Raw genomic sequence first — 23,239 nt, 5'->3', positions numbered from 1 at the left:
AGATCTTAACTGGTACTGTAACTTCTCTTTCTTGGTTGAAGTGTCATAGGATCTCTATCTATAACCACAAAACCCAAGCAGACTGTGAAAGTAAAATGATGAACTTGATGTTGATAGGGTGGTTTATTGATGATGAACATAACTTCCAAGGTCATGACTGATATGTTAATCTTCTTATTATGGATCTTTCTTGACTGAACTAGAAGATCTATTCAAGGCTTGATGATCAATCATGCCTGAAAGTGAATGGGTTAGGGGTAGTTTTCTGAGGATTCACCTTTTTTTCTTTTTCTTTTTCTTTTTTTTTTTTTTTTTTTTACCCCTGCTTTGTTTTTCTATCGAAAGCTGCTGCAAGGCCTTTTTTTTCTTATAAGACCTCTTGCAATATGATTATTGAGCTGATTGTTACGAGCTTTCTTAGTAAGACAAATATCCAGGCTTTTAGAGATTCCGATTTTTTTCTGAAGTGTGCCCCTCATTTCTTGCGTGTTCTCCTTATCAATTTCTACTTGTTCTGTTTCTGATGTCTTCCATTTTTTCTTGCTGTGTTCCGGGTTTATGTGATTCAGCTTCTCCACGGGGGTTTCCTCTTGGTGCAGATGGAGTTTCTTGAGAAGCTCAACTCTCTTCTGTAAGATTTGGCATTCATTGTCCAGCAAAGAGGCCACCAAGTGCAGAGAATAGGTGTCCTTGTTCAGTTTCCTTACTTGCTCTTCCAGCTCATTCTTAATGGACACCTCATTATTTGGTTTCATTTGGAAACTGGCTTTATTATTTTTAAGGCTTTCTTTTCTGTCTGTCTGAGATTTCTGATACGATTGGATTAGTCCATGGAGCTCTGTATGTTGCTTGCTCCAGTGTTCTGCTTCTTGTAGTAGCTGTTCCATGTTTTTCAGAAGTTTAATATTTTCTTCTTGAACATGAGGGAATCCATACTTTCCTTCTTCGTCACTTGGTTGAGTTTCATTAAGGACTCCTTTTTCTCCTGAACAATTTGCCAAATCCTTTTCAGAAACTTGGACCTTGTTCTTGGTAGTCTGGTTCTCGCAGTCCACCTCCTGTTTCTTGGCATTCCGTTTTTTCTCTGGGACGGAGTTAATGAGCAGTTTTTTCAGTAGCTTTTTATTTGTTTTGCTGAATCTTCTGACTTTTTCTTGAAGCTGTAACACATTCTCAGAAATAATGGTTTCCTCCAAAGGTTCCTTTGTTTCTGTGATCTTCTCCTCAAAGCCCGTCACCCTGTTAAGAATATCTCCAATTTCTCTCAGGAACTTTTCAAACTTCTGCTCAGCCTCTGGTCCTGTTACTTTTCGGCTATCTTGTTTTAGGGAAGGGAGGGAGCCCCAGCATGAAGAGGGATGTGGTCCGATTTCAAATACAGCAATAGTAATCCCAGAGTCCCGAATCTGTTGATGAAGAGCAGAAGTGGGCTCACTGGCTTGAGACAGGCTAGATGTCTCAGTTGAACTCTCAGAGCTGGCCATTGGTGCTCGAGGAAAGCCGAAAACCTTAGCGATTCCAAGGACAGGTGACAGTCCTCTGTGCAAATGGGTGGAGAGCGTGGAATGAAGCTGAGGGATGATGGTTAGGTGGAAGGTGACATCTCAGACAGCCTGGGGGGGAGGGGGTGGGAAAGGGGGCCAGGAGCTGGGGCTCCATCTCTCCTTTCTTAGGCTTCTAGTATTTATTCCCTGACCCTGGCAACCAGGTCTTTATTCTGTCACTGTACGATTGTGGCCTATCCCCAGCTTCTCTTTCCTTTGTGTCACAATGGAAACCTCTTAAACTCCTGCCCAGTGACTTACATCAAAATCAACCTTGAGCTGCTCCTACGCCCCACCCAAGAAAGACCTCATACCAGTCCTTCCCCTCCTAACTCTTAGGTTCCTATTCACCTGTTCTCACTACACTCCAGTGACTTCCTCACCTCACCAGCCCCCTGCCCCGGCCAGCCCAGCCTCAACCTGCAGCAGGTTTGGGTCCCTCCAAGGGCCTGGCTGAGCTAGGCCCCCAGGAAGTTCCCCATTCTTTCAGAACCTGAAGGCCTTATTGCTCCCATTCTAGGGGAGATTCAGCTGTAAAAGAGAGAGCTACATAACAGAACCAAAAGTGCTGCATCTTTTTGGTGATTTTAGGGAAATAATGTCAGAAATCACTCTAAAAATATTCTATTGCGGTGAATGGGTCTTTAACAATACAAATACAAATTGCAACTTTTTCTGGGCTTTGAAATACAGCATCCTGAAGAAGCCTAATGAAGACCCTGTCTCAAGAAAAGGGCAGGGGGCATCTAAGATGCAATTCAGTGCTACAGCACCCTTGGGTTCAATCGCCAGCATCAGAAATAATAAAAGTTAATTTTCATAGTAACTGGTTAAAATAGATTTATTCTAAAGTATGTGAAATGGCTAAATCCAATTGTGGGTTGTATGAAGTAATGAAATAACTTGAAACCTAGTGTCTTCTTGTCTTTTTGTCCTTAGGAGTCAGGACCTTGAAAGTTCAAAGTGTTCCTTGGGTGAGACTTTTCCTTGGTCTTCAACATCTTGCAGCCAAGTACTGACTTTGCTTCCAATTTTAAGGAAAAATTCAGACTTAATATTTTTCCCTTAGAGAAGAGAAATTAATGGGCTGTTTTTTTTTTTTTCTTCCATGTCTACCAACTCAAGTTGGTTTTGGTTTCTCTGAGCCTCATGCTCATCTTCAGCCAGTGGGGCTCAGAGCCATGGCTGCTGCCCACCCACACAAACAGTGCTGAGCCAGCAGGCTGGCTCCCTTTTTATTCTCCCTCCCTCCTTCCCTTCCTTCCTTCTGTTTTTTTAGTGCTGGGGATCCCACCCAGTGCTTCACATATGCTAGACAAGCGCTTTCCACTGAGCTACACCCCAGCCCCCTGGTTTTCTTTTTGCTTGAAGAAGGAGCACCTTTTCTATCCTGCATGGGGATGACACAGAGGCCAGCACTGCCCCACATTTTCATCTTGAAGGTTCAACTTTGGTTGTTACTTCTCCTGACTCAGCATCATGCGAGACAGTTCTAAAATCTTCAGGACAAGGGAAATTCTTCCTGATTTGGTAATTAATTTCTAGCTTTATTTCATTATAATCAGAAATTATCAGGGCTGGGGATATAGCTCAGTTAGTAGAGTGCTTGCCTTGTATGCACGAGGCTCTGGGTTCAATCCCTAGCAACACACACATACACACACACACACACACACACACACACACACATAAGAAATTATCTTTTACCTAGTATGGGCAAGGCCCTAAATTTAATTACTAGCAAAACACACGTGTGTGCACACACACAAAAAGAAAGAATGGAAAAGGAAAATGTATACCTTTGGGAATGAATGGATATTTCCTTTTGAATGTGATAGATTATCAATGTTAATACTTGGTATTATCAATGTTTATGCCATTGGACATAAAACTGGTTTTATCCTTGTGGAAAGCTGTGACTTGAATCATGGTTTCTGATTGCCTCATGGCAATGGGAACTTCCTGTGCAAAGATACAGGTCAAGATGGCCCAGTTGCTATTGTGACCCTGGCCTGAGGAGGATCCATGCAAAATCAAAGAGCTATATCTGTCAGGACCTTGAGCTCAGGCACCAACTCCCTAGGATAGAGAATTCTGAGCATAACAAGATAACCCTAATGTCTTGCCAGTCCTGTGTCCTTCAAATTAGCCGCTTTGCTAAAACATCCCCACAAATAACCTTCTGATGAAACCTACATAACCTATACTAACTCTGGACCATTCATCCTCCATCAGGGGGTGATGTCCCACCTGGTCTCAGCTTTTTCTCTATGTGTGTCTGTCTGTCTTGTCAATTCCCCATCTTCCTCCATCCAGTGTTTTTCCTGAATTAACCACTGCTGCCGAGAGCAAAGACAGGGCTACGGCATACCTTGTCTTGATTTTTATGGAAACTGGTTTGAAGTAGTCAAGAGAGCAAGAAGTTTTTTTTTTTTTTCCCTTTCATCAACAAGGGATTTAAACATTCCTCTTCTTCTTACAACTATAATAAATACTGTGTTCATCAGCTTTTTTCATCACTGTGACCCAATATCTAACAACTTATAGAGGTAAAGTTTATTTGGGGTTCATAGTTTCAGAGGTCTCAGTCCATAGATGGCCAGCTCCGTTGCTCTGGGCCCAAGTGAGGCAGAACCTCATGAGTGAAGGGACTAATGGAGGAGAGTTGCTTAGCTCATGTTGGGGTCAGTAAGCAGAAAGAGGGAAAAAGGAAGGGGCTAGAGGAAGATGCCCCCTTCCAGGGCACACACCTAGTGATGTACCTCCCCCAGCTACACCTCACCTACTTAATTACCACCAGTCAGACTTTTCAGACTAAGTTGAACAGATTAGGTTACAGCTCTCATAATCTAATCATTTCACCTCTGGACATTGCTGAATTAACAAAGGAGCTTTTAAGGGACACTTCATATCCAAACTATAACAAATTCCAATTCATGTTTCTGTTAATTTTACTGAAATTTGAGTTTAGATGCTGAAAGTTATACAGACATTTTTATTGACCTATATTTGCAGTGGATAATCAGGAAAATTAAACACATTTGGATTGTGTTAGAATTCTTATCTACTAAGTTTCTCATGCCTTACTAACTTTAAAAAAAATTAAAAAGAAAAACTATTTCTAAACTTAGAAAACTTGTGTCCAATTTACCTTTTTAAAATCAGTTTGCCTTTACAAAAATATAACATCTTATGCTCTCTTTTAATGCATTTGAATTTTAAAATAAATATCAAAATATAGAATAGATTACTCATGGTTCTTTAGACAGAAACTAAACTCAGACAGACTTAAGCCAAGTAAACTGAGGTGGGGAGGCAGATCCGTCTTTGGCTCATGTCACTTAAAAATCTAGGAGTAGCTGCTTCTGCACTCCTGGATTCAGGGACTTAAGTTGTATAATTAGGGCTTGATATCATCACTTCTAAGGATTTTTTTTCTCTCTCTCTGGATCTACATTCTTAGCAATCATTTTTTTAAATTTTCTTTTAAATATTCATTTTTTAGTTGTACTTGGACACAATATCTTTATTTTTTAGATTTATTTTTATGTGGTGCTGAGGATTAAACCCAGGGCCTCACACGTGCTGGCGAGCACCCTACCACTGAGCCACAACCCCAGCCCCTTAGCAGTCATTCTTTAGATGTTGTCTTATAGTGACATATTTAACCACTCCAGGGGAAGGGAAAATTCTCTTTCCTCATAGTTTCAGGAGAAGTGCCAACGAAAGCATTGACTGACCTGACTTGGGCAGGTGCCTAATAGAGTCTGGGGACATAACAGCTCAAGGACTGGATCAGGGAGACAAAGACTTTGGGAATCGGTTACCAGAATACAGGGCTGCGAGTGTCAGAAAAAATCAGCAGCTGTCACACAGCCTAACAGGATAATGGCACAAAGCACTGCTTTCCATCCAAATGATAGGTCCTTTTTCCTCACACAAAAGCATGGAGATTCTGTTCTCTCTCCTCTGAGAGTTCTGATAGCCACCTATGATAATAATCACTTATATAGAATCAGATAAAAATTTTGCCTTAAGTGTGAATAATTTACCTTTTTGTTTTGAAAAAGTTTTAGATTTAGGGAAAAGTAGTGAAAGTAGGAAATTCCCATGTAACCTTCATCCAGCCTGCCCTAAGGTTAGCGTCTTATATAGTCAGTACTACGATCAAAACTAACATTGGCATTTATTATTAACTAAACTACAGGTTGTACTGGGTTATCCAGTTTTCCTGCTAATGTCCCTTTTCTGTTCCAGGATCCCACACTGCATTTTCTTTTTTAATGCTATTTTTTAATTTAATTTTATTTTTTTACACAAATGGAACACTATTTTTCATTTCTCTGGTTGTACATGATATAAAGTTACACCACCCATGCATTCATACACATGCATAGGGATAAAAATGTCATAATGTCCATATCATTCTATCATCTTCCCCACACACACACTCCCCCTCCCCTCCTTCCCCTCCCTCTCCTCTGCTCAATCCAAAGTTCCTCCCTTCTTCCCTTGCCCCCTGCCCATTATGGATCAGCATCCACCTATCAGAGAAAACATTTGGCCTTTGGTTTTGGGGGATTGGCTTACTTCACTTTGCTTGATATTCTCTAATTCTGTCCATTTACTGGTAAATGCCATAATTTCATTCTTCTTTAAGGCTGAGTAGCATTCCATTGTGAATATATACCACAGTTTCTTTATCCATTCATCTATTGAAGGGCATCTAGGCTGTTTCCACAGTTTAGCTATTGCCACACTTTATTTTCTTTTCATGTCTAGTTTCCTTTTAATCAGTAATAAATTTCAATAGTTGCTTCTTGCTCAGGACATTTCTGTTGAGTATTGCTCATGCATTTTGTAGACTTTGCTTCAATTTGTGTTTTTCCAATTTCTAATCATTATTATATTGAAGTTATGTATTTTGGGCAGGAATGCTGCAGAAGTGGAATGACCTTCTCACTGTGTCCTGTCAAAGCACACATGATGTCATTATGTCCTGTATATAGCAAAGTTAACCTTGATTGCTTCATTTAGATGGTATTTGCTGGATTCAACACTATAAAGCTATTATCTCCCCCTTTGTAACTTTAAAAAAGTATTGAGGAACATACTTTGAGACTCTGCAAATACCCTGTTTCTCTTATCTCTTCTGTACTGGCTTTAGTACCCATAGGTGACTCTTACCTATTACAACTATTACAGTGATGCTCTACTGGTGGGTTTCTTATTTCCTTCATTTCTTATGTATTTATTAATTGGAGTTAGTTGGTAAAGAATAGCTTCTTTTTTTCCTGTACTTATTTATTATTTGTTTATTCATTTATTCATTCCTTTATTTATTCAACTATGTGTCTATATAAGAATGGATTCATAGATACTTATTTAATTTGGGGGGTAATAACACCACACCATCATTTATGTTTTTGCTAAAATATGTATGAATCATTTTAATGATTGAAAATTTACAGTATAATTAAACATTTTTTATTTTATATAATTGTTTAACAGTTGTTGTTGTTTTAGCCAAATAATAGTAGCTGATTGATAATGACCACTCAAGGGTTAGTCTTTATATTCATAACGAATTCCCAAGTAGAGTTTGACTTTAAGTATCCTGATTTGTATGACACTTTTAGATGTAATAGTATACTTACATATGGCTATTTTAATTTTTTGCATTTTTATTGGTGCATTATTATATATAATGTGGGGTTTTGTCATTACAGACTTGTACATGTACACAATATACAATTTGGCCAATATAATTTCCCAATTCAGATGTGACCATTTTAGAGAGAAAATTGTCTTAAAATCGAAAATTTTATTCAGACTCAAAATACAGGTGTAGCTATACTCGTCTATGAATCTTTTCTTCAGCATTCCTCTTCTCTTTGATCACCAGGTGGTGCTGTAGGCTTTAAAAATTGTAAGAGTGTGGGAGTAGCTGAACTCCAGAATGAATGGAATCTCATAAACAATCTCATCCAGTCTCATTTTTTCCAGGCTTTGAGAGTGAAAATGCTAAGAGATTTGCCCAAAGTTACAGCTAATTATGATAAGAGCTTGGATTGATGCCCAAGTCTCCTGCCTTAAATTTGAGGAGAAGCAGGTTCTGCAGATCAGGAGACTGGAAGAATTTTTTAAGTATTTGCTAAGTATACAGGATAAGTATTATGTGGAACAACAGGTTTTCAGCATTGGTGGGACTGGCTTGTTTTACAAGGATGTTGGCAAAGAAACCTATATAATGCAAATGGCATTTCAACTGACAAAAAATATTAAGACTAGAGGCACATTGTGAGGACCTAACACTGTATCCCCTGAGACTAGCAACAGCATTTGCTAATTCAATGTCAAGGCCACTATGCAGAATGTAACTAAAACAAATAAACAAAAAAATATAACACTAAGGGACCTGAGGGAGGGAGGAGAGAAGGAAAAGCGGAAATACTGGGGAATGATATTGACCAAATTTTTATATTACATTGTGTGCGTGTACAAATATGTAACAACAAATCCTACTGTTATGTATGATTACAATACACCAATAAAAGATGTAGGAAATAAAAGGAGTGAAAAATTTTGTTGAAAGATACTAAAGATTTAAAGAAATGGAAAAGAATGATATTCATGAATGAAGGCTTGCTATTGTTAAAATGGCAATAATCTCTAAATCAATCTATAAATTCAACAAAATCCTTCTTGAAATCTCAGCCACGTCTTGCAGAAACTGACAAGTTGATCTCAAAATTCATGTGGAAATTCTAGGAATCTGTCACAGAAGAGGTCCTCCCAAGAAGGGTCCAAGGAATTTGTCCATATTTTCCTGGTCTTTTGCATGAAAACTGGACATTTTAATCCAACCTGGCAACTCTGGAAATCCAATTCCCTTCTCACTTTTCATTGGTTGTTATATTGCTGTTCCCTGTTGCTACTCTTGTCCATTTGTTTATTGACATTCCTGGAGTAATTTTGTAAAGCCTGTATATTCTTTATCATGTGCAGCCATTCACGTCTCATTTGGTTTTCTTAATGGTCGGCTAATGATTGGACAAGAGTTCCTAAATTGGCGTAGACCGTTATGTCTCTCAGTCTTTGTCAAAGGGCTCACGTGTTGGGGGATGCCTTTAGGACTCCCACAATCAATTTACGACTTTGTCCTAGCCTTCACCCCCATCCTAGCCTTTGCCCCCATCCTAGCCTTCACCCTCAGCTGTTAAGCCACAGGCTAGCCAGAGGCATGTAATTAGGGCCTTCTCAGTTCTTGCTAGGTGTGCAGGCTTTCTAACATCCCAGAAAAATATGTCTGAGCTTTTCAAAGCCCCCTTAGATTTCTTTTTTTTTTTTTTTCCCCTGTACCAGGGATGGAGCTCAGGTCCTCATGCATGCTAGCTACCACTGAGCTTCATCCTCAGCCTCTCAAATCCCTGTTTGAATATCTCATCCCCCTGTTGCTCCATTTAAATTTTTTTGGTCAAGCGCTCATTAGCCGCAGCATCATACCATCTCAGGTAGCTGCTATGTTCAACGATGGGTTGCTGCTTTTCCTTTTTAGTGAATACTCTGAGGACAGGGCTGTTCCTATGTTGCCAGTTCTTAAATAAAGACAGGACTTGAGGATGGAGTTTCGACAGGAGCTGCAGATAGGAGAAATAGTTGAGGGTAGCTCCACACCATTCCTCAGCTTGGGCAGTTTCAGCCACTGGTTTTCATACCAACAGCATTGGCAGGCAATGGCAGAGCAGGGACAGGAGGACATGAACAGAGCAAGTTAAAAACACCAGGAACTCTCTTCTGACTGCGATTCAGACCCCTTCTGGAAACAATGCTCTTTTATTCTGAATGATTTTGCTTAATTTCTGGAGTTTTAAAAAGTTGCTTTTGACACTTTTTTTTTTTTTTGCCAGCAATCTAGTAGGTCTCCTGGAGGAGTGGATTTTCAGGGGTCCTTCACCTGCCACCCCAGAATTGCTTCCAGGGTCCTTATTTTATTTTATTTTTTATAATGTTGTTATCATCTTTTTTAAACCTTTATGTTATTTATGCATTTAATGTGGTGCTGAGGATGGAACCCAGTGCCTCACACATGCTAGGCAAGCACTCTACCGCTGAGCTACAACTCCAGCCTGGTCCTTATTTTTACTCCATGTTCAAACCCTACTTCTGAGTTCCAGATCCACATTCCCAACTGCCTACTTAATACCATGGATGCATTAGTTCAAGTCCACTTGCCATCTTCCTCCTAGCCCCTAAACTTCCCTACCTTTTTGATTTCTGGTTTCTTTAAATGATTCACAAAGAGTTGCACAGACCAGGAATCTCAGAATCAGCTTTGACCTCTCCCTCTGTCCATTTCTCCTTGGATCCAATCAATCAACAAATCCCAACTTTCACTTCTTAAGCTTCTCTCAAATCCATCTCTGTCTTGTCATTCCACTTCCATTACCAGGGTCCCAACCACCACCATTTTTCCCTTGAACCCCTGCCTTCTAATGGGTTTCCCTCCCCTCTGGACCCTCCATTCCACTGCATCCATGGAGTTCAGTTAAAAATGCAAAATAATGGCGGATAAGAGATCAGCCTTAAAATTCAGTGGGATCTTCTGCCAGTTTTGCTACCTAGTATCCAGGGCCCTAGGCAAGTACCTATTTACTCTATGACTCAGTTTCCTCATCTGGAAAACTGAAATAACATTAGTCTTTAATTCATAGAATAATTATTAGGATCAAGTGAGAAAATCATAGTGTGTTAGTCAGGTTTTTGTTGCTATAGTAAAATACCTAGGATAATTAATTCATAAAGAAGAAGGGTTTTTTGGCTCACAATTTTGGAAGTTCCATGATTGGGCAAACCTACTGCTTTTAAGCCTCTGGTGGGGGTGCCAGATGGCAATGGTGGGAACCACCTGGTGGAACAAAATGCTCACCTCATGGCTGGGAAGCAAAAGAGGAAGAGGAAGAGACTGGGTCCCACAAACTACTTCAAGGGCATATCTCCAATGATCAAAGGACCTCCTACTAAGCCCCACCTCCTAAATTTGTTCTACCAGCTGCTAATAGCACCACTCTGGAAACCAAGCCTTTAACTCATGAGCTTTGGGGGACATTCAACATCTAAACTACCCAAACCTGGTAAAGGATTCATTGTATTGTCAAGCATATGTTAAGGACTCCACAGATGAGAGTAAAATATTATTAGACTAAAGTTCTGTTGCAAGCCATTCATGGGCTACGTGTGGGCCAGTGCACATGGAACCTAGTGGACAGGAGCATCTGGTGTCTGGGAATGACCAGTGGACATTTCCTCTGGTTAACTGCCCTGACACACGGTGAATTCCTGTTGGCTCTGCTATGATCCACACTGCACCTGAGATGGGTGTGACCTGTCAAGATGCCAATCAGCCTGCTGACTGCAAGACATCAGGAAGCAAGACTTAACTCTTGAAACCTTACCCCTGCCTTTAATGTACCCCCTTAAATAAACCACAGGAGCCATCTATCTTTTGTCTAGTGCCAGCTCTTGGGTGGACTGGATCTATCTGGGGCTCTGCTTTTGTAAGTATATATATCTGACTCTTGTCTTTTGTTCTTCACGAATTACTTTAGACTTTAAGTTCTCAGGTGGCTTACACCCTCCTTGGCAGGAAGAGGAACCCCCCCAGTGACTCGCTGGCCCTCATTCTCCCTATAAAGTTCCAATTCTTTGACAAGTACAATAGTGCTGGGCTGATATGCACATGAGAACAAAAGGCATTTTTTCCCAGTTCCCAATCTTTACAGATGTTCTCTCTGCCTGAAATACTTGCCATTTTTTTCAATGCACCAAACACGTTTGTGTCTCGGGGCCTTTGACCTGGCTACTTTCTTGGCCTGGGAGAATCTTTTCCAAATCTTTGCCTTTCTCACTTTCTCTCTCTCCGCTCTTGTCTCTGCCCAAATGATATCTCCTTAATGCTGCCTCCTCCTTTAACTCTGGTCCACTTCACCTTCTGAATAGAGCCCTTGCTGCTTATTTTAAAAGGGACGTGTCTTTCTTTTCCTCTTTTCCCTCTCCCCCTCCCTAACCTGGGATCAGGAAACAAGATTATGTAGTTATCTGTGCTCCAAAGGAAGGAGAAGAACTAGGAAGTGACTGTCTCCCAAATTAACAAGTGAAGTTCTACACACCATCTGGCTGCACCTGGGACCCACCATTCCCCCGCCCTCGCCAGGGCACACCTGGAATGTAGCTTTGAAGAGCTTCTTTAAAAGCCCTCTGTTTTCCCTGATGAGCAAAAGATCCACAGCCTCTGGGACTGGAGTCCCCTATGTTTCTCCTTTGCTAGCAAAGCAATAAAACTTCTTTTTCCTTTTTCTCAAAACCATGTCTCCATTATTAAATTGGCATGAATTGGCATCAGGGATAAGGACCAAGCTTTTGCCAGTGCCTGGCATTATATTAATTGTCAGTTTCTTTTTCTTTTTCTTTTTTTAGTACTTACGATTAAGCCCAGGGTGCTTTACCACTGAGCTCCATCCCCAGCTCTTTTTAATATTTTATTTTGAGAAAGAGTCTTGCTAAGTTGCTTAGGGCCTTCCTAAATTGCTGAGGCTAGTTTCGAACTTGTGATCCTTCTGTCTCAGCCTCCTAAATCACTGGGATTACAGGCATACACCACCATACCTGGTGTCAGTTTCTTTATTACTTCCCCGACCTTCCTTATTAGAATATAAGGTCTACAAAGACTAGAATTTTGTCTGGTTTCCTGTTGTAGTTCCAGCACTTATAAAATCCATGACTGATTGAACTGGTGATGTGGCTCAATGATAGAGTATTTGCCTAGCATGCTAGATCCCCTGCTTTAATCCTTAGCATCTAAAACAAACAAACAAAAACTCCAGATACGATCAATGACTCACCCGAAAGATACTTAATAGTCTTGGGGGAAAGGACAAATAAACTGGTGAGTTGCTTGGTAACGTTTACTGATAAAGCTATCCCAAGACGTAGATAAAAAATATTCTTTTAGATCCTAAAATAAGCTCCTAAAACTAGGTAGGATCATCCACAGACACAGGTTCATTTTAGCACATCTATCCAGGAGGAGACATTAACAACCACAGCAGGGGCTCTCATCAGCTTCAAAGGGCAGGCCAATAGCCAAACTAGGGTTAGTAAACCTCTCTCTGAAAAGGTCTTCATTGTGGTGTTCCCAGGGTTTGCTGAAATTCTCTGGTCGGCCAGGTGAGGTGGTGTACATCTGTGATCCCAGTGATTTAGAAGGCTGAGATAGGAGGACTGCGAATTCAAGGCCAGCCTCTACAAGCAATTTAGCAAAGCCCTAAGCAGCTTAGGGAGACCCTGTCTCAAAAAATAAAAAGGGCCGGGGATGTGGCTTAGTGGTGAAGCACCCCTGGGTTCAATCCCTGGTACCAAAAAGGAAAGAAATTCCCTGGTTGTGAGGGGGAAATGATTGGCTTCTGATACACACGTATCTTTCTCTGACCAGCAACATCTTCTTGTGGGCAGTGTGTGCAACCAGCCAGCTGTCAAGAAAAATCTAGGTGAGGTCTTCATTTTCTATACTTCATCCTCCACTGCTGAGAGCCACAGCTGAGTCAGAATGGCCCCTGGCATTTTGCCAATAGTATTGATTGACAGGCGAGGCATTACTATCCGCCTCTGCTGCTTTTGGAGTTCTCCTGGGGATTCCTGGAGAGTTCCCATTGGTTGGGCAAGTGCAGGAGGAGGGATTTCCAGAGGATATTTCTGGCTGCTGGTTCCTGGACAAGCCTCATGGATTCGGGAGAATTCCCCGGGGAGCGTGTGTGGAGCGTGCTGGTGGAGTTCAGAAATAAAGTTTGTTCTTGCTTCAGTGGCTCGTGATTTGTGCCCAGCCAGACTGCGGCACTCCACTTACTGGATTCTCTGTGGAATTTTACCTCCTCATTCTTGATACTCTGATTTTTCTCTTCCTATTCTTATTCTTTCTGAAACAGCATTATTGGAAGAACACTGGTTTTCGGCTGAGGAGCAGTTAGGACTTCAGCATTCCAGTGTTAAGTTTTGCACTCATCTTCCAACAAGGCTTTGGCTTAACACAGTGAGCAGGATTTGTGTTCCAACTTCTCTGTTTCCCAGCCTTCGCTGAGCTATCAACTCAGTATTTGGTTTGGATTAGAAATGGCCTTTTATCTTTTTTCAACTATTGTTAACAAAAGTTTCTTTTGTGAGATGTCCTCAACTGTTTTTTAACTTCTCAGTCTGGTCATCTGCCAGCTATTTCAGCTGCACAAAGCCATTACTCAAAACTTGAATTTCCTTTTTTTGTGTGTGAACAAAAGCACTTGTTGGCTGCTCATGGTGGTGCACATCTGTAATCCCAGTGACCTGGGAGAGTGAGGCAGGAAGATTACAAGTTTGAGGCCAACCTGGGCAACTTATGTTATAATTATAAGATGTTTTATATAAGCCCCACAGTCATCAGATAGAGGAAAACTTCTAATAGATACACAAAAAGCAATGATAAAGGTATCAAAGTACACCACTATGAAAATTCAACAAATCACAAAGAAGACAGTAAGATCAGAAGAAAGGAACAAAGGAACAACAAAACAGTAAATCACTAACATAATGACAGTAGTAAGTCCTTATCCATCAGTAATTATTTTAAATGAAATATGATTTGAAATTCTCTAGTCCAAAGAAGCGGAGTGACTAAACAGATTTGAAAGACAAGATCCAACAAAACGCTGCTTACAAAAACTGACTTCAGCCTCACAGATACACATGTATCGAAAGTAAAGGGCTGGGAAAAGGTATCCAAAGGACAGCAGGGATAGCTATACTTAGACAAAATAGACTTTCAGTTAAAATCTGTCACATGAGACAGGAAGGTCAACTGTATGATGATAAAGGGGTCAATGTTTCAAGGGAACATACAAATGTAAATACATGTGCACACATATTAGAGAATCTTGTGTGTGTGTGTGTGTGTGTGTGTGTGTGTGTGTTACCAGGGATTGAACTCAGGAGTACTCAACCATTGAGCCACATCCCCAACCCTATTTTGTATTTAATTTAGAGACAGGGTCTCACTGAGTTGCTTAGTGCCTCACCATTGCTGAGGCTGGCTTTGAACTCTCTATCCTCCTGCCTCAGCCTCCTGAGCCACTGTGATTACAGGTGTGCACCACTGCGCCCAGCTGAGAATCTTAATATATAATATGAATATGAACAGAATCTCAGGGAAAATAGACAACAATTTAATAATAATAGTATTGTTATTTCACTTTCAACAATGAGTTGATCATCCAAACCAAAAATTAATAAGGAAAGAGAAGACTTGAATAATACTATAGACTAAATGGATGTAATAGACACGTATAGAACATCCCATCCAACAGGAGCAGAATATACTTCTTCTCAATTGTATATAGAATATTCTTCAGGATAGATTGGAATCATTTCAAGTATCTTTTCTGACTGCATGGTATAAAACTAGAAACCAATACTAGGAGCAATTTTAAAAATTTGTGGAAATTAAACAATACACTCATAAACACCCAGTGAATCAAAGAAGAGATCGAAAGGGAAATAAAAAGTATCTTGAAGAGAAGGGGATGTAGCTCACTGGCTGAGTGCTTGCTTATCATGAACAAGACCCTGGGTTCAATTCCAGTACTGTGTACGCTCGCGCACAAACACACACAAAGCATTCTGAGGCAAAAATGGAAGCACAACACATCAAAACTTATAGGATGCTCTGAAAGCAATGTTAAAAGGGAAGCTCATCGCAGTAAACATCTCAATTTTAAAATAATAAATCTCTCTGGGCACAGTTGTACAGCCTATAATTCACAAGTATGAGGCCAGCCTCAGTAATTTATCAAGGCCCTTAGAAACTTCACAAAACTCTGTTTCAAAACAAAAAATAAAAAGGACTGGGGATGTGGTTCAGTGGTTAATCACCCCTGGATTCAATTCCCAGCACCAAAAAAAAAAAAAAAGAAGAACTCAAATAAACAACCTGCTCATACTTCAAAGAACTAGAAAAAGAAAAACAAACTAAGTCCAAGGTAGTAGAATGAAAGAAATAAAAAAGATTATCCAGAAATACTCAAGTATCTTCAGTCTGGTGTATTCTTTGTTAACCCTTTAGAATTCTGGTTTGTCTCTTTACATAAATTAACTTCATTAAATGTGTTTTTTACCTATGGAAGTTTTGCAAAAGTCCTTGCAAAAATTAGTAATATATCCATAGAGTTCTTGTTTTCCAGTTTTTATCCTGTGTCTTCACATTCCTGTTCTTCATTGGGCTGTAAAATAACAAGTGGATTTACCACTGTTTAAAATAACAAGTGGATTACATCTATAAATCTATAAACCTACTTCTTCAAAGACAGTCTTATTGGTTTTTTTTTTTGTTTTTTTTTTTGTTTTTTTTTTTTTTTTTTTTTTTTTTGGTACCAGAGATTTAACCCAGGGCCACTTAACCACTGAACCACATCCCCATCTCTTTTTATTTTCTTTATTTTGAGACAAGGAATTGCTTAGGGCCTTTCTAAGTTGCTGAGGCTGTTTACAAACCTCCTGCCTCAGCCTCATGAGTCCCTGGGATTACTAGTGTATACCACCATGCCCAGCTGGAGCTAGAGAGTCTTATTATTATCAAATTTTACAAAACATGTTTTGTATCTTTGATGACCTGTGATAATCTGACAACTTCCTAAGAAGTTTCTATTTTTCCTCAAGATTTTTAAATTTCTGCACAATGTGCTGCCAGTCACTTCATACCACTTTTTTTTTTTTAAGGACAGAAACATTGTCCCTAAAGAAAATGCAAATGTAATTACTTTCTAGTAAGTCGGTTATAATTTCCCCAGGCTTAAACAAAGATCAGATGGTGGAGAATGGAGTGGGGTCAATGATTTGGCAGAGAAGAGAGAGGAAGTTGAGGTACCAAGCACAGAGATAAGGACCAGGACCCAGTGTATGCACTGGCTGAAGCAATTCCAGACAGAACTGGGGTTGGGGGTGGGGAGAGAACAACCCATAAGGAGGAGGAGCTAGAGCTTGGAATCCATTGCTCCCTCCAGGAATTCCTCTTCTATTGTGTCTGCAGCCAGGTCTTAATTCCAGAATCAAGCAGACAGCTCCATGCCCAGATCTTACTCCAGCTCTGATACAGTCAAGGCTCTCCTCAGCAGGACAGCCGGCCCCAGGGGTACCTTTCCAGGATGTTCTCTTTCCTGGATGTTTTGCTATCATTTTGCCCCAAGATTGTAATAAATGTGGTATTAGTTAGCTTTTCGCTGCTCTGAAAAAATACCTGAGATAATCAACTTATAAAGGAGAAAAGAATGATTTTAGCTCATAGTTTTAGAAGTTTCAGTCCATGACCAATTGGGCCAGTGGCAAGGCAGCACATGATGGCAGGAGCATATGGTGCAGCACACTGCTCAGCTCATCGTGGCAGGAAAATAAAGAGGAAGAGATCAGTATCCCATCAATCTCACTTGGGAGCATGTCTCCCAAAGACCTAAGACCTCCCCTAGGCCTCACCCCTTAAAAATTTCTACCACCTTTCAGTAGAGCCAAGCTAATTAGCAAAACTTTACACCACTTGGGCCTTTGGAAGATGTTCCAGATCCAAACTATACCAAGCACTAATCTACAATAAGCATGATGTGGTTGGTGCCTCTGGAAGTCATGCCACACACAACCTGCACAATTGGACATAGTGGCTTATCCCTCCTATCACCTCAGTGTGACCCCCTTTGGGATTCTCCAACTCCCTACCCAAGATTTATCTTAAAAATAAGCGTCCCCTTCCTTCTGGGAAAGTTTCTATTTCATTTTATCCCACTTGCCTCCCCTCTTCCTTCACCCCTGGAAGATAGAAGGTGAGTCCTGAGGTCATGAATATCCATAGATGCCACGATACTGAAAGAGTTAAACTACATAAGAAGTGTAGACAGATTTGGTTTTGCTCATGAGAGGGAAGTGTAAAGAGGAGGGACTGGCATCAGAAAGCCTAGGTCACAATCCTAAGTGCGCTATCAGCAGACTTGGGTGGGTTTTAGAATTTCACTTTGAACTTCAGAGATGTCACCTGTTATCTTTCAGTGGGTTGAGCTAGATGAGGGCTATTTCTCTGTGTGTCCAGTGTTCAAGGTGCTATAGCTCAGAAGTAGGAAGCCCCTAGGCTCAATCTTCAGTACTGAAAAAAAAAAAATCATTGAGTTGGATTACAGGTGTGCACCACCACGCTGAACTGGAATCATATTCTTTTTATAATACATGATTGGATTGGGTTTATCTGTATTTTACTTATGATTTTCCATTACATTTATAAACAATGTTTCGTTTGTGTTTTTTAAGCACAAAAGAAAGTTTATTGGCTCATTTAATTGAACAATCTAGTCATAATTCCACCTAGGTTTATAAAAGAGAAAGATTTTCAGTTTTGTTTTGTTTTTGTGCTGACCTTATCTGGTTTGGGTGTCAGGGTAAAGTGGGTCTTGTGAAATGACTTGTGTAACTTTCCTTCTTTTCTGTTCTTTGAAATAGTTTGTCTAAACTGAAGATCAGCTGTCCTTTTATGTCTTATTAAACAAACTTCTAAAAATTTTTACTCAGGCAAGATGGTATCTAGATACCCTGGTCAAACTTATCAGTAATATAACTACACATGCTGGAGAGAATAGTTTTTAAGTTATGTAACTGTAGTGTTGAGCTGGCCAAAAAAAAAAAAAAAAAGCAAGGGAAAGCAGGAATTCAGAGGAATAAAGAACCCAGAACCAGAACCAGATTCTTCTCTCAGGACATCTCTACATCATGATGAACTTAAATTTTAGTTTTGATGGCTGAGTCCATTACAGGTATTACAGGAGGGGAGGTGACCACGCCCACATCAATCTTGAAGCTTTCCCTATAAAGCGGGGTCTGTAAGAGGCTAAGCACAATGTGTAAGGGTACACCAGAAATAAACCATACCACTGAAGGGACAGTAGGAAATTGGCTTTTGTGGGCCATGTTGTTGAGTATAAAGAGGGGAAAATGGCTTCCTTGAAAATTTAAGTCTAGTTCCTATTTGGGCACAAGGCTGTGTAAATTTCTCAGTCTTCTTTGTACTAAATGAGGACTACATGTTCTAGCCAATGGGAGATAAATGGAAGTGATTCTTGTATTTCATTAGGATTTTCCATGTGTACTCGTAAGTGAGGTTTTTGATGTTCTTTTCTGGTTTGAGCATTCCTGGGAAGAGAGAAAAGTATTGGGAGTAGATAGTCGGCAATCTCTGCCACAATAGTAGAAGAGGAGAATGAGACACAGAAAGGGGTGCCCTAGATGGGCTGGGGCTTTAGCTCAGTGGTAAAGCTCTTGCCTAGAATGTGTGAGGCACTGGGTTCAATACTCAGTACCACAATGAAAATAAATAGAAGATACTGTGTGTTCATCTACGACTAAATAAACATTAAAAAAAGAAAGAAGAAAGAAAGAAAGAAAGAAGGGGGTGCCCTAGAAATAGAATTTAGGCATGAGCAAAGAGACTCTAAGATGGGTGTGGTGGCACACAACTCTAATTTACACAATGTAACCTACTCAGGAGGCTAAAGCAACGTTCGAGGCCAGCCTCCACAACCTAGTGGGACCCTGTCTCAAAATAAAAATATAAATTGTTGGGGATGCAGCTCAGTGGTAGAGTGCCCCTGGGTTCATGCCTCAGTACTGGGGAAAGAAAAAAAATGGAGGATTTTAACTCTTTAGAGAAAATCCCAACGGTAAATGTAAGCCAAGAAGCCATCATTAATGATGGAATGGAGAAGATGAAATGAATTATTTTTCTGCCATTCCAAAGCAATCTGGAGCATTCTGTGAGCTAGAAGCGGGGAGAGTTTTGAATTGAATACTCAGAAAAGATGTGTGTGTATGTGTGTTCATCAGAGAAGTACAACACATTTAAATATTTCTCGAACAATCTCTTTTCCTGGTCTCAAATGGATCTGAATTCAACCAAACTCTGGTCTCTGCTTTCCTCTGTCCCTCTTCTCCTATGTCCTAACCCGCCTCCTTGTGCCTCACAGAGGCGTCTTCTTGAAGAGCCAATCTTCCTCCACCCTGGCTAAAGGCCCCTGTGCTGGTGCCAGAGGTGGAGCTGATTAAGGAGTTCGTGTCTGTGGGATGTGCCTGCTGATGTAAGGACTGTTCCAGTTTCAGCAAAGAGTAAAAGTTAAAATATTTATAAAGTCCTTCCATTCCCACTTAATTCCACAGATGTAGGTACATATGACCTCTTTTCTTGCTACTGGGTTGAATGAACACCTACCAACTCTATGTTTTCAACATTCTATATTAGTGGAGTTCCATTTTTTTTGTTAATATGCTCCATAAAAAAAAAAAAAACAAGTTTTGAGGGACTGGGTCTTTAGCTCAGTGATAGAGTGCTTGCCTAGCAAGTGTGAGGCGTTGGGTTCAATCCTTAGCACTGCATAAAAATAAACAAAATAAAATAAAGGCATGCTGTCCATCTATAGCTAAAAAAAAAAATAAGTTTTGAAAAATTACATGCCACTTCATACATTCTAGTTTTAAAATCTAATATTTCTCATTAAATTTCTTTTTGGTACATAGAACAAAATTACTATGTATTAAAATTTTGATAAAAATTTAGCTGTTACATTACTCTTTTTTAAATTTTTTGTTTTTTAGTTGTATTTGGACACAATACCTTTGTTTTGTTTATTTATTTTTATATGGTGCTGAGGATCAAACCCAGGGCCTCACATGAGCTAGGCAAGCGCTCTACCACTGAGCTACAGCCCCAGCCCTACATTATTCTTTTAATGTATCCAGTGGATTCTAAATGTTATAGTGATTTGATACCCTCCCCACCATAAGTTTTAAAAAACATGAATGAGCTCCTCTTTAACCGTGGGAAATTTCATGTCACTCTTTCTCTTTGAACTCATATTACTATTCCCTTTCCCCCCAGGATTACATTCTAATGCAATGTGTTTTTGTCCAACCCCAGGGCAGCAAGGCCCCGGAGCATACTGTCTCACCATCACAAAGGAAGAATGTGGAAGACTCAATGCGGAGGTTTGGACATCTTGCTCACACACTCCTTGGAGGGGGCTGAAGCACAACATAGGGTCACAGGGTTCTTTCAAGCAGGGGGGATAATTTTTTTTTTTTTTTTTAAAGAGAGAGTGAGAGAGAGAGAGGGAGAGAGAGAGAATTTTAATATTTATTTTTTAGTTCTCGGCGGACACAACATCTTTGTTGGTATGTGGTGCTGAGGATCGAACCCGGGCCGCACGCATGCCAGGCGAGCGCGCTACCGCTTGAGCCACATCCCCAGCCCCCAGGGGGGATATTTAAGATAGGTTGCACGCCCACTGCACAGGTGGATTTCCTCAGATGTTTTATGACTACTTTATTTTATAACCAAGGTCACGCTGTTTAGATCCTCTCCTAAAGATTGAAGATAAGGAAAGTGGCCAGCTGCTTCTCTCCATTTCCCTTGTTAACACATTCTTTCAGAGTCCTTATCTCACTTTATGCTTTCCTAGGCACTGATTAGTGTTTAACCCAGCAGTATTTATTCCTGGTAGGTTTTTTTTTTTTTCTTTTTTTTCCCCTTTAAAACTGGGTGTGGTGGCACACTCCTGAAATCCCAATGACTGGGGAGAATGAGGCAGGAGGACTTCAAGTTCAAGGCCAGCCTGGGCAACTTGGTGAGACCTTGTCTCAAAATAAATATAAAAAGAACTGGGGATATAGCTCATTGATAAAGTACTCCTGGGTAAAATCCCTAGTATACACCCCTCCCCCCAAAAAGGAAGTTTTAAACTGTCATCCCTCATAAGTATCTGCAATGAAAATGTATCAGTTTTAAATTCTAGGTTGAGAGCCGGGTGTGATGACACACCCATGAAATCCCAGTGGCTGGGGAGGCTGAGGCAGGAGGATCATGAGTTCAAAGCCAGCCTCAGCAAAAGTGAGGTGTTAAGCAACTCAGTGAGATCCTGTCTCTAAATAAAATACGAAATAGGGCAGAGGACATGGCTCAGCAGTTGAGTGTCCCTGAGTTTAATCCCTGGTACCCCCCACACCCGCCAAAAAAATTAAATTCTAATCTGGGTACCATGGTGCACATTTGTAATCCCATCACCTTGGAGGCTGAGGTGGGAGGAACACGAGTTTAAAGCCTGCCTCAGCAACTTAGTGAGGCCCTAAGCAACTTATAGAGACCTTATCTCTAAATAAAATATAGAAAGAGCTGGGGATGTGACTTAGTGGTTAAGCACCCCTGGTTCAAGCATACAGAAAAAAATTTTTTTTTAAGTTCTGCCTAACTTTCTGTGACTATAAGCCTCTAAGTCTATCTATTACTATGATCATTAGTAACGCAGATTGATCAAAAGCATAAACATAGGCGGCACCGGAGAGCACGCTCCTCATCAGTGGCTTCCGCGGATTCCCGCGGATGGGAGACACCGGCGGTGCCGGGGGCACCTTCCAACCCTACCTAGACTCCTTGAGGCAGGAGCTGCAGCAGAGGGACCCAACGTTGTTGTCAGTACTGGTGTCGCTCCTCGTAGTTCTGCTGACTCTGGTGCTCTGGAAGTTCATCTGGAGCAGAAAGAGCAGTCAGAGAGCTGTTCTCCTTGTTGGTCTTTGTGATTCCGGGAAGACATTGCTGTTTGTCAGGTTGTTAACAGGCCATTACAGAGACACTCAGACTTCCATTACTGACAGCTCTGCTGTATACAGAGTCAACAATAACAGGGGCAACAGCTTGACCTTGATTGACCTCCCTGGACATGAGAGCTTAAGGCTTCAGTTCTTGGAGTGGTTTAAGTCTTCAGCCAGGGCTGTTGCTTTTTTTTTTGGACTGCGCAGCATTCCAGCCAGAGGTGAAGGATGTGGCCGAGTTTCTGTATCAAGTCCTCATTGATAGTATGAGTCTGAAGAACACGCCATCATTCTTGATAGCCTGCAACAAGCAAGATATTGCAATGGCAAAATCAGCAAAATTAATTCAGCAACAGCTTGAGAAAGAACTCAACACCTTACGAGTTCCGCGTTCTGCTGCCCCCAGCACTCTGGATAATTCCAGCACCATCCCTGTTCAGCTGGGAAAGAAAGGCAAAGAGTTTGAATTCTCACAGTTGCCCCTCAAAGTGGAGTTCCTTGAGTGCAGTGCCAAGGGCGGAAGAGGAGACACTGGCTCTGCTGACATGCAGGACTTGGAGAAATGGCTGGGGAAAATCGCCTGAGCATATATCTGAAGCACAGCCATGGTTGTCTGCGGGTGACTGGCAGTTTTGGAGAAAGGGTAGTCTGGCGTTGATAAAGAAGGGGTACAAGATGTGGTTAGACAAATTTCTTTATTTTGGAAACAGATTACTGTTGGCACCAGCTTAGATTTTTTGTTTAAATTTAGTTTTCCCGTATTTCTCCTGTTCAAAGGAGTCACCTCTGTTTGGCTCATCTTCCCTCTGTTAAGGTGTGTGTAACTCCCCTTTAGTGTGTTCTTGATTTAGGATTGAGGTCTATGTGACATCACAGTTCACATAGAGAGGACATTATCATGAGACTCTGGTTATCTGAAAACTCTTATCCTCTACCTCTGTGCTTTGGTTCCTTTTTCTTGGAAACAGACCTGCCTGTGTATGAAACTAGCTGATTTCCTCTGACATTCA

At 40.8% G+C, this 23,239-nt stretch overlaps 2 protein-coding genes across 2 annotated transcripts; one reads left to right on the top strand and one right to left on the bottom strand.

The window, feature by feature from the left end:
- Positions 1-335: 335 nt before the first annotated feature.
- Positions 336-1,484, bottom strand: Spz1 (spermatogenic leucine zipper 1). Its single transcript, XM_026415252.2, has one exon. The coding sequence runs from the start codon at positions 1,482-1,484 to the stop codon at positions 336-338; it is 1,149 nt and encodes a 382-aa protein (XP_026271037.1).
- A 20,535-nt stretch (positions 1,485-22,019) lies between these two features.
- Srprb (SRP receptor subunit beta) lies at positions 22,020-22,886 on the top strand. Its single transcript, XM_026415261.2, is given in 2 exon segments — positions 22,020-22,413; positions 22,415-22,886. Coding segments are annotated over 2 exon segments (792 nt in total). The 5' UTR covers position 22,020; the 3' UTR covers positions 22,814-22,886.
- Positions 22,887-23,239: the final 353 nt, after the last annotated feature.

Source organism: Urocitellus parryii, chromosome 1 (assembly GCF_045843805.1).
Source record: "Urocitellus parryii isolate mUroPar1 chromosome 1, mUroPar1.hap1, whole genome shotgun sequence".
Classification (NCBI taxonomy): Eukaryota; Metazoa; Chordata; class Mammalia; order Rodentia; family Sciuridae; genus Urocitellus; species Urocitellus parryii.
This window is presented reverse-complemented; position numbering and strand designations above follow the sequence as displayed.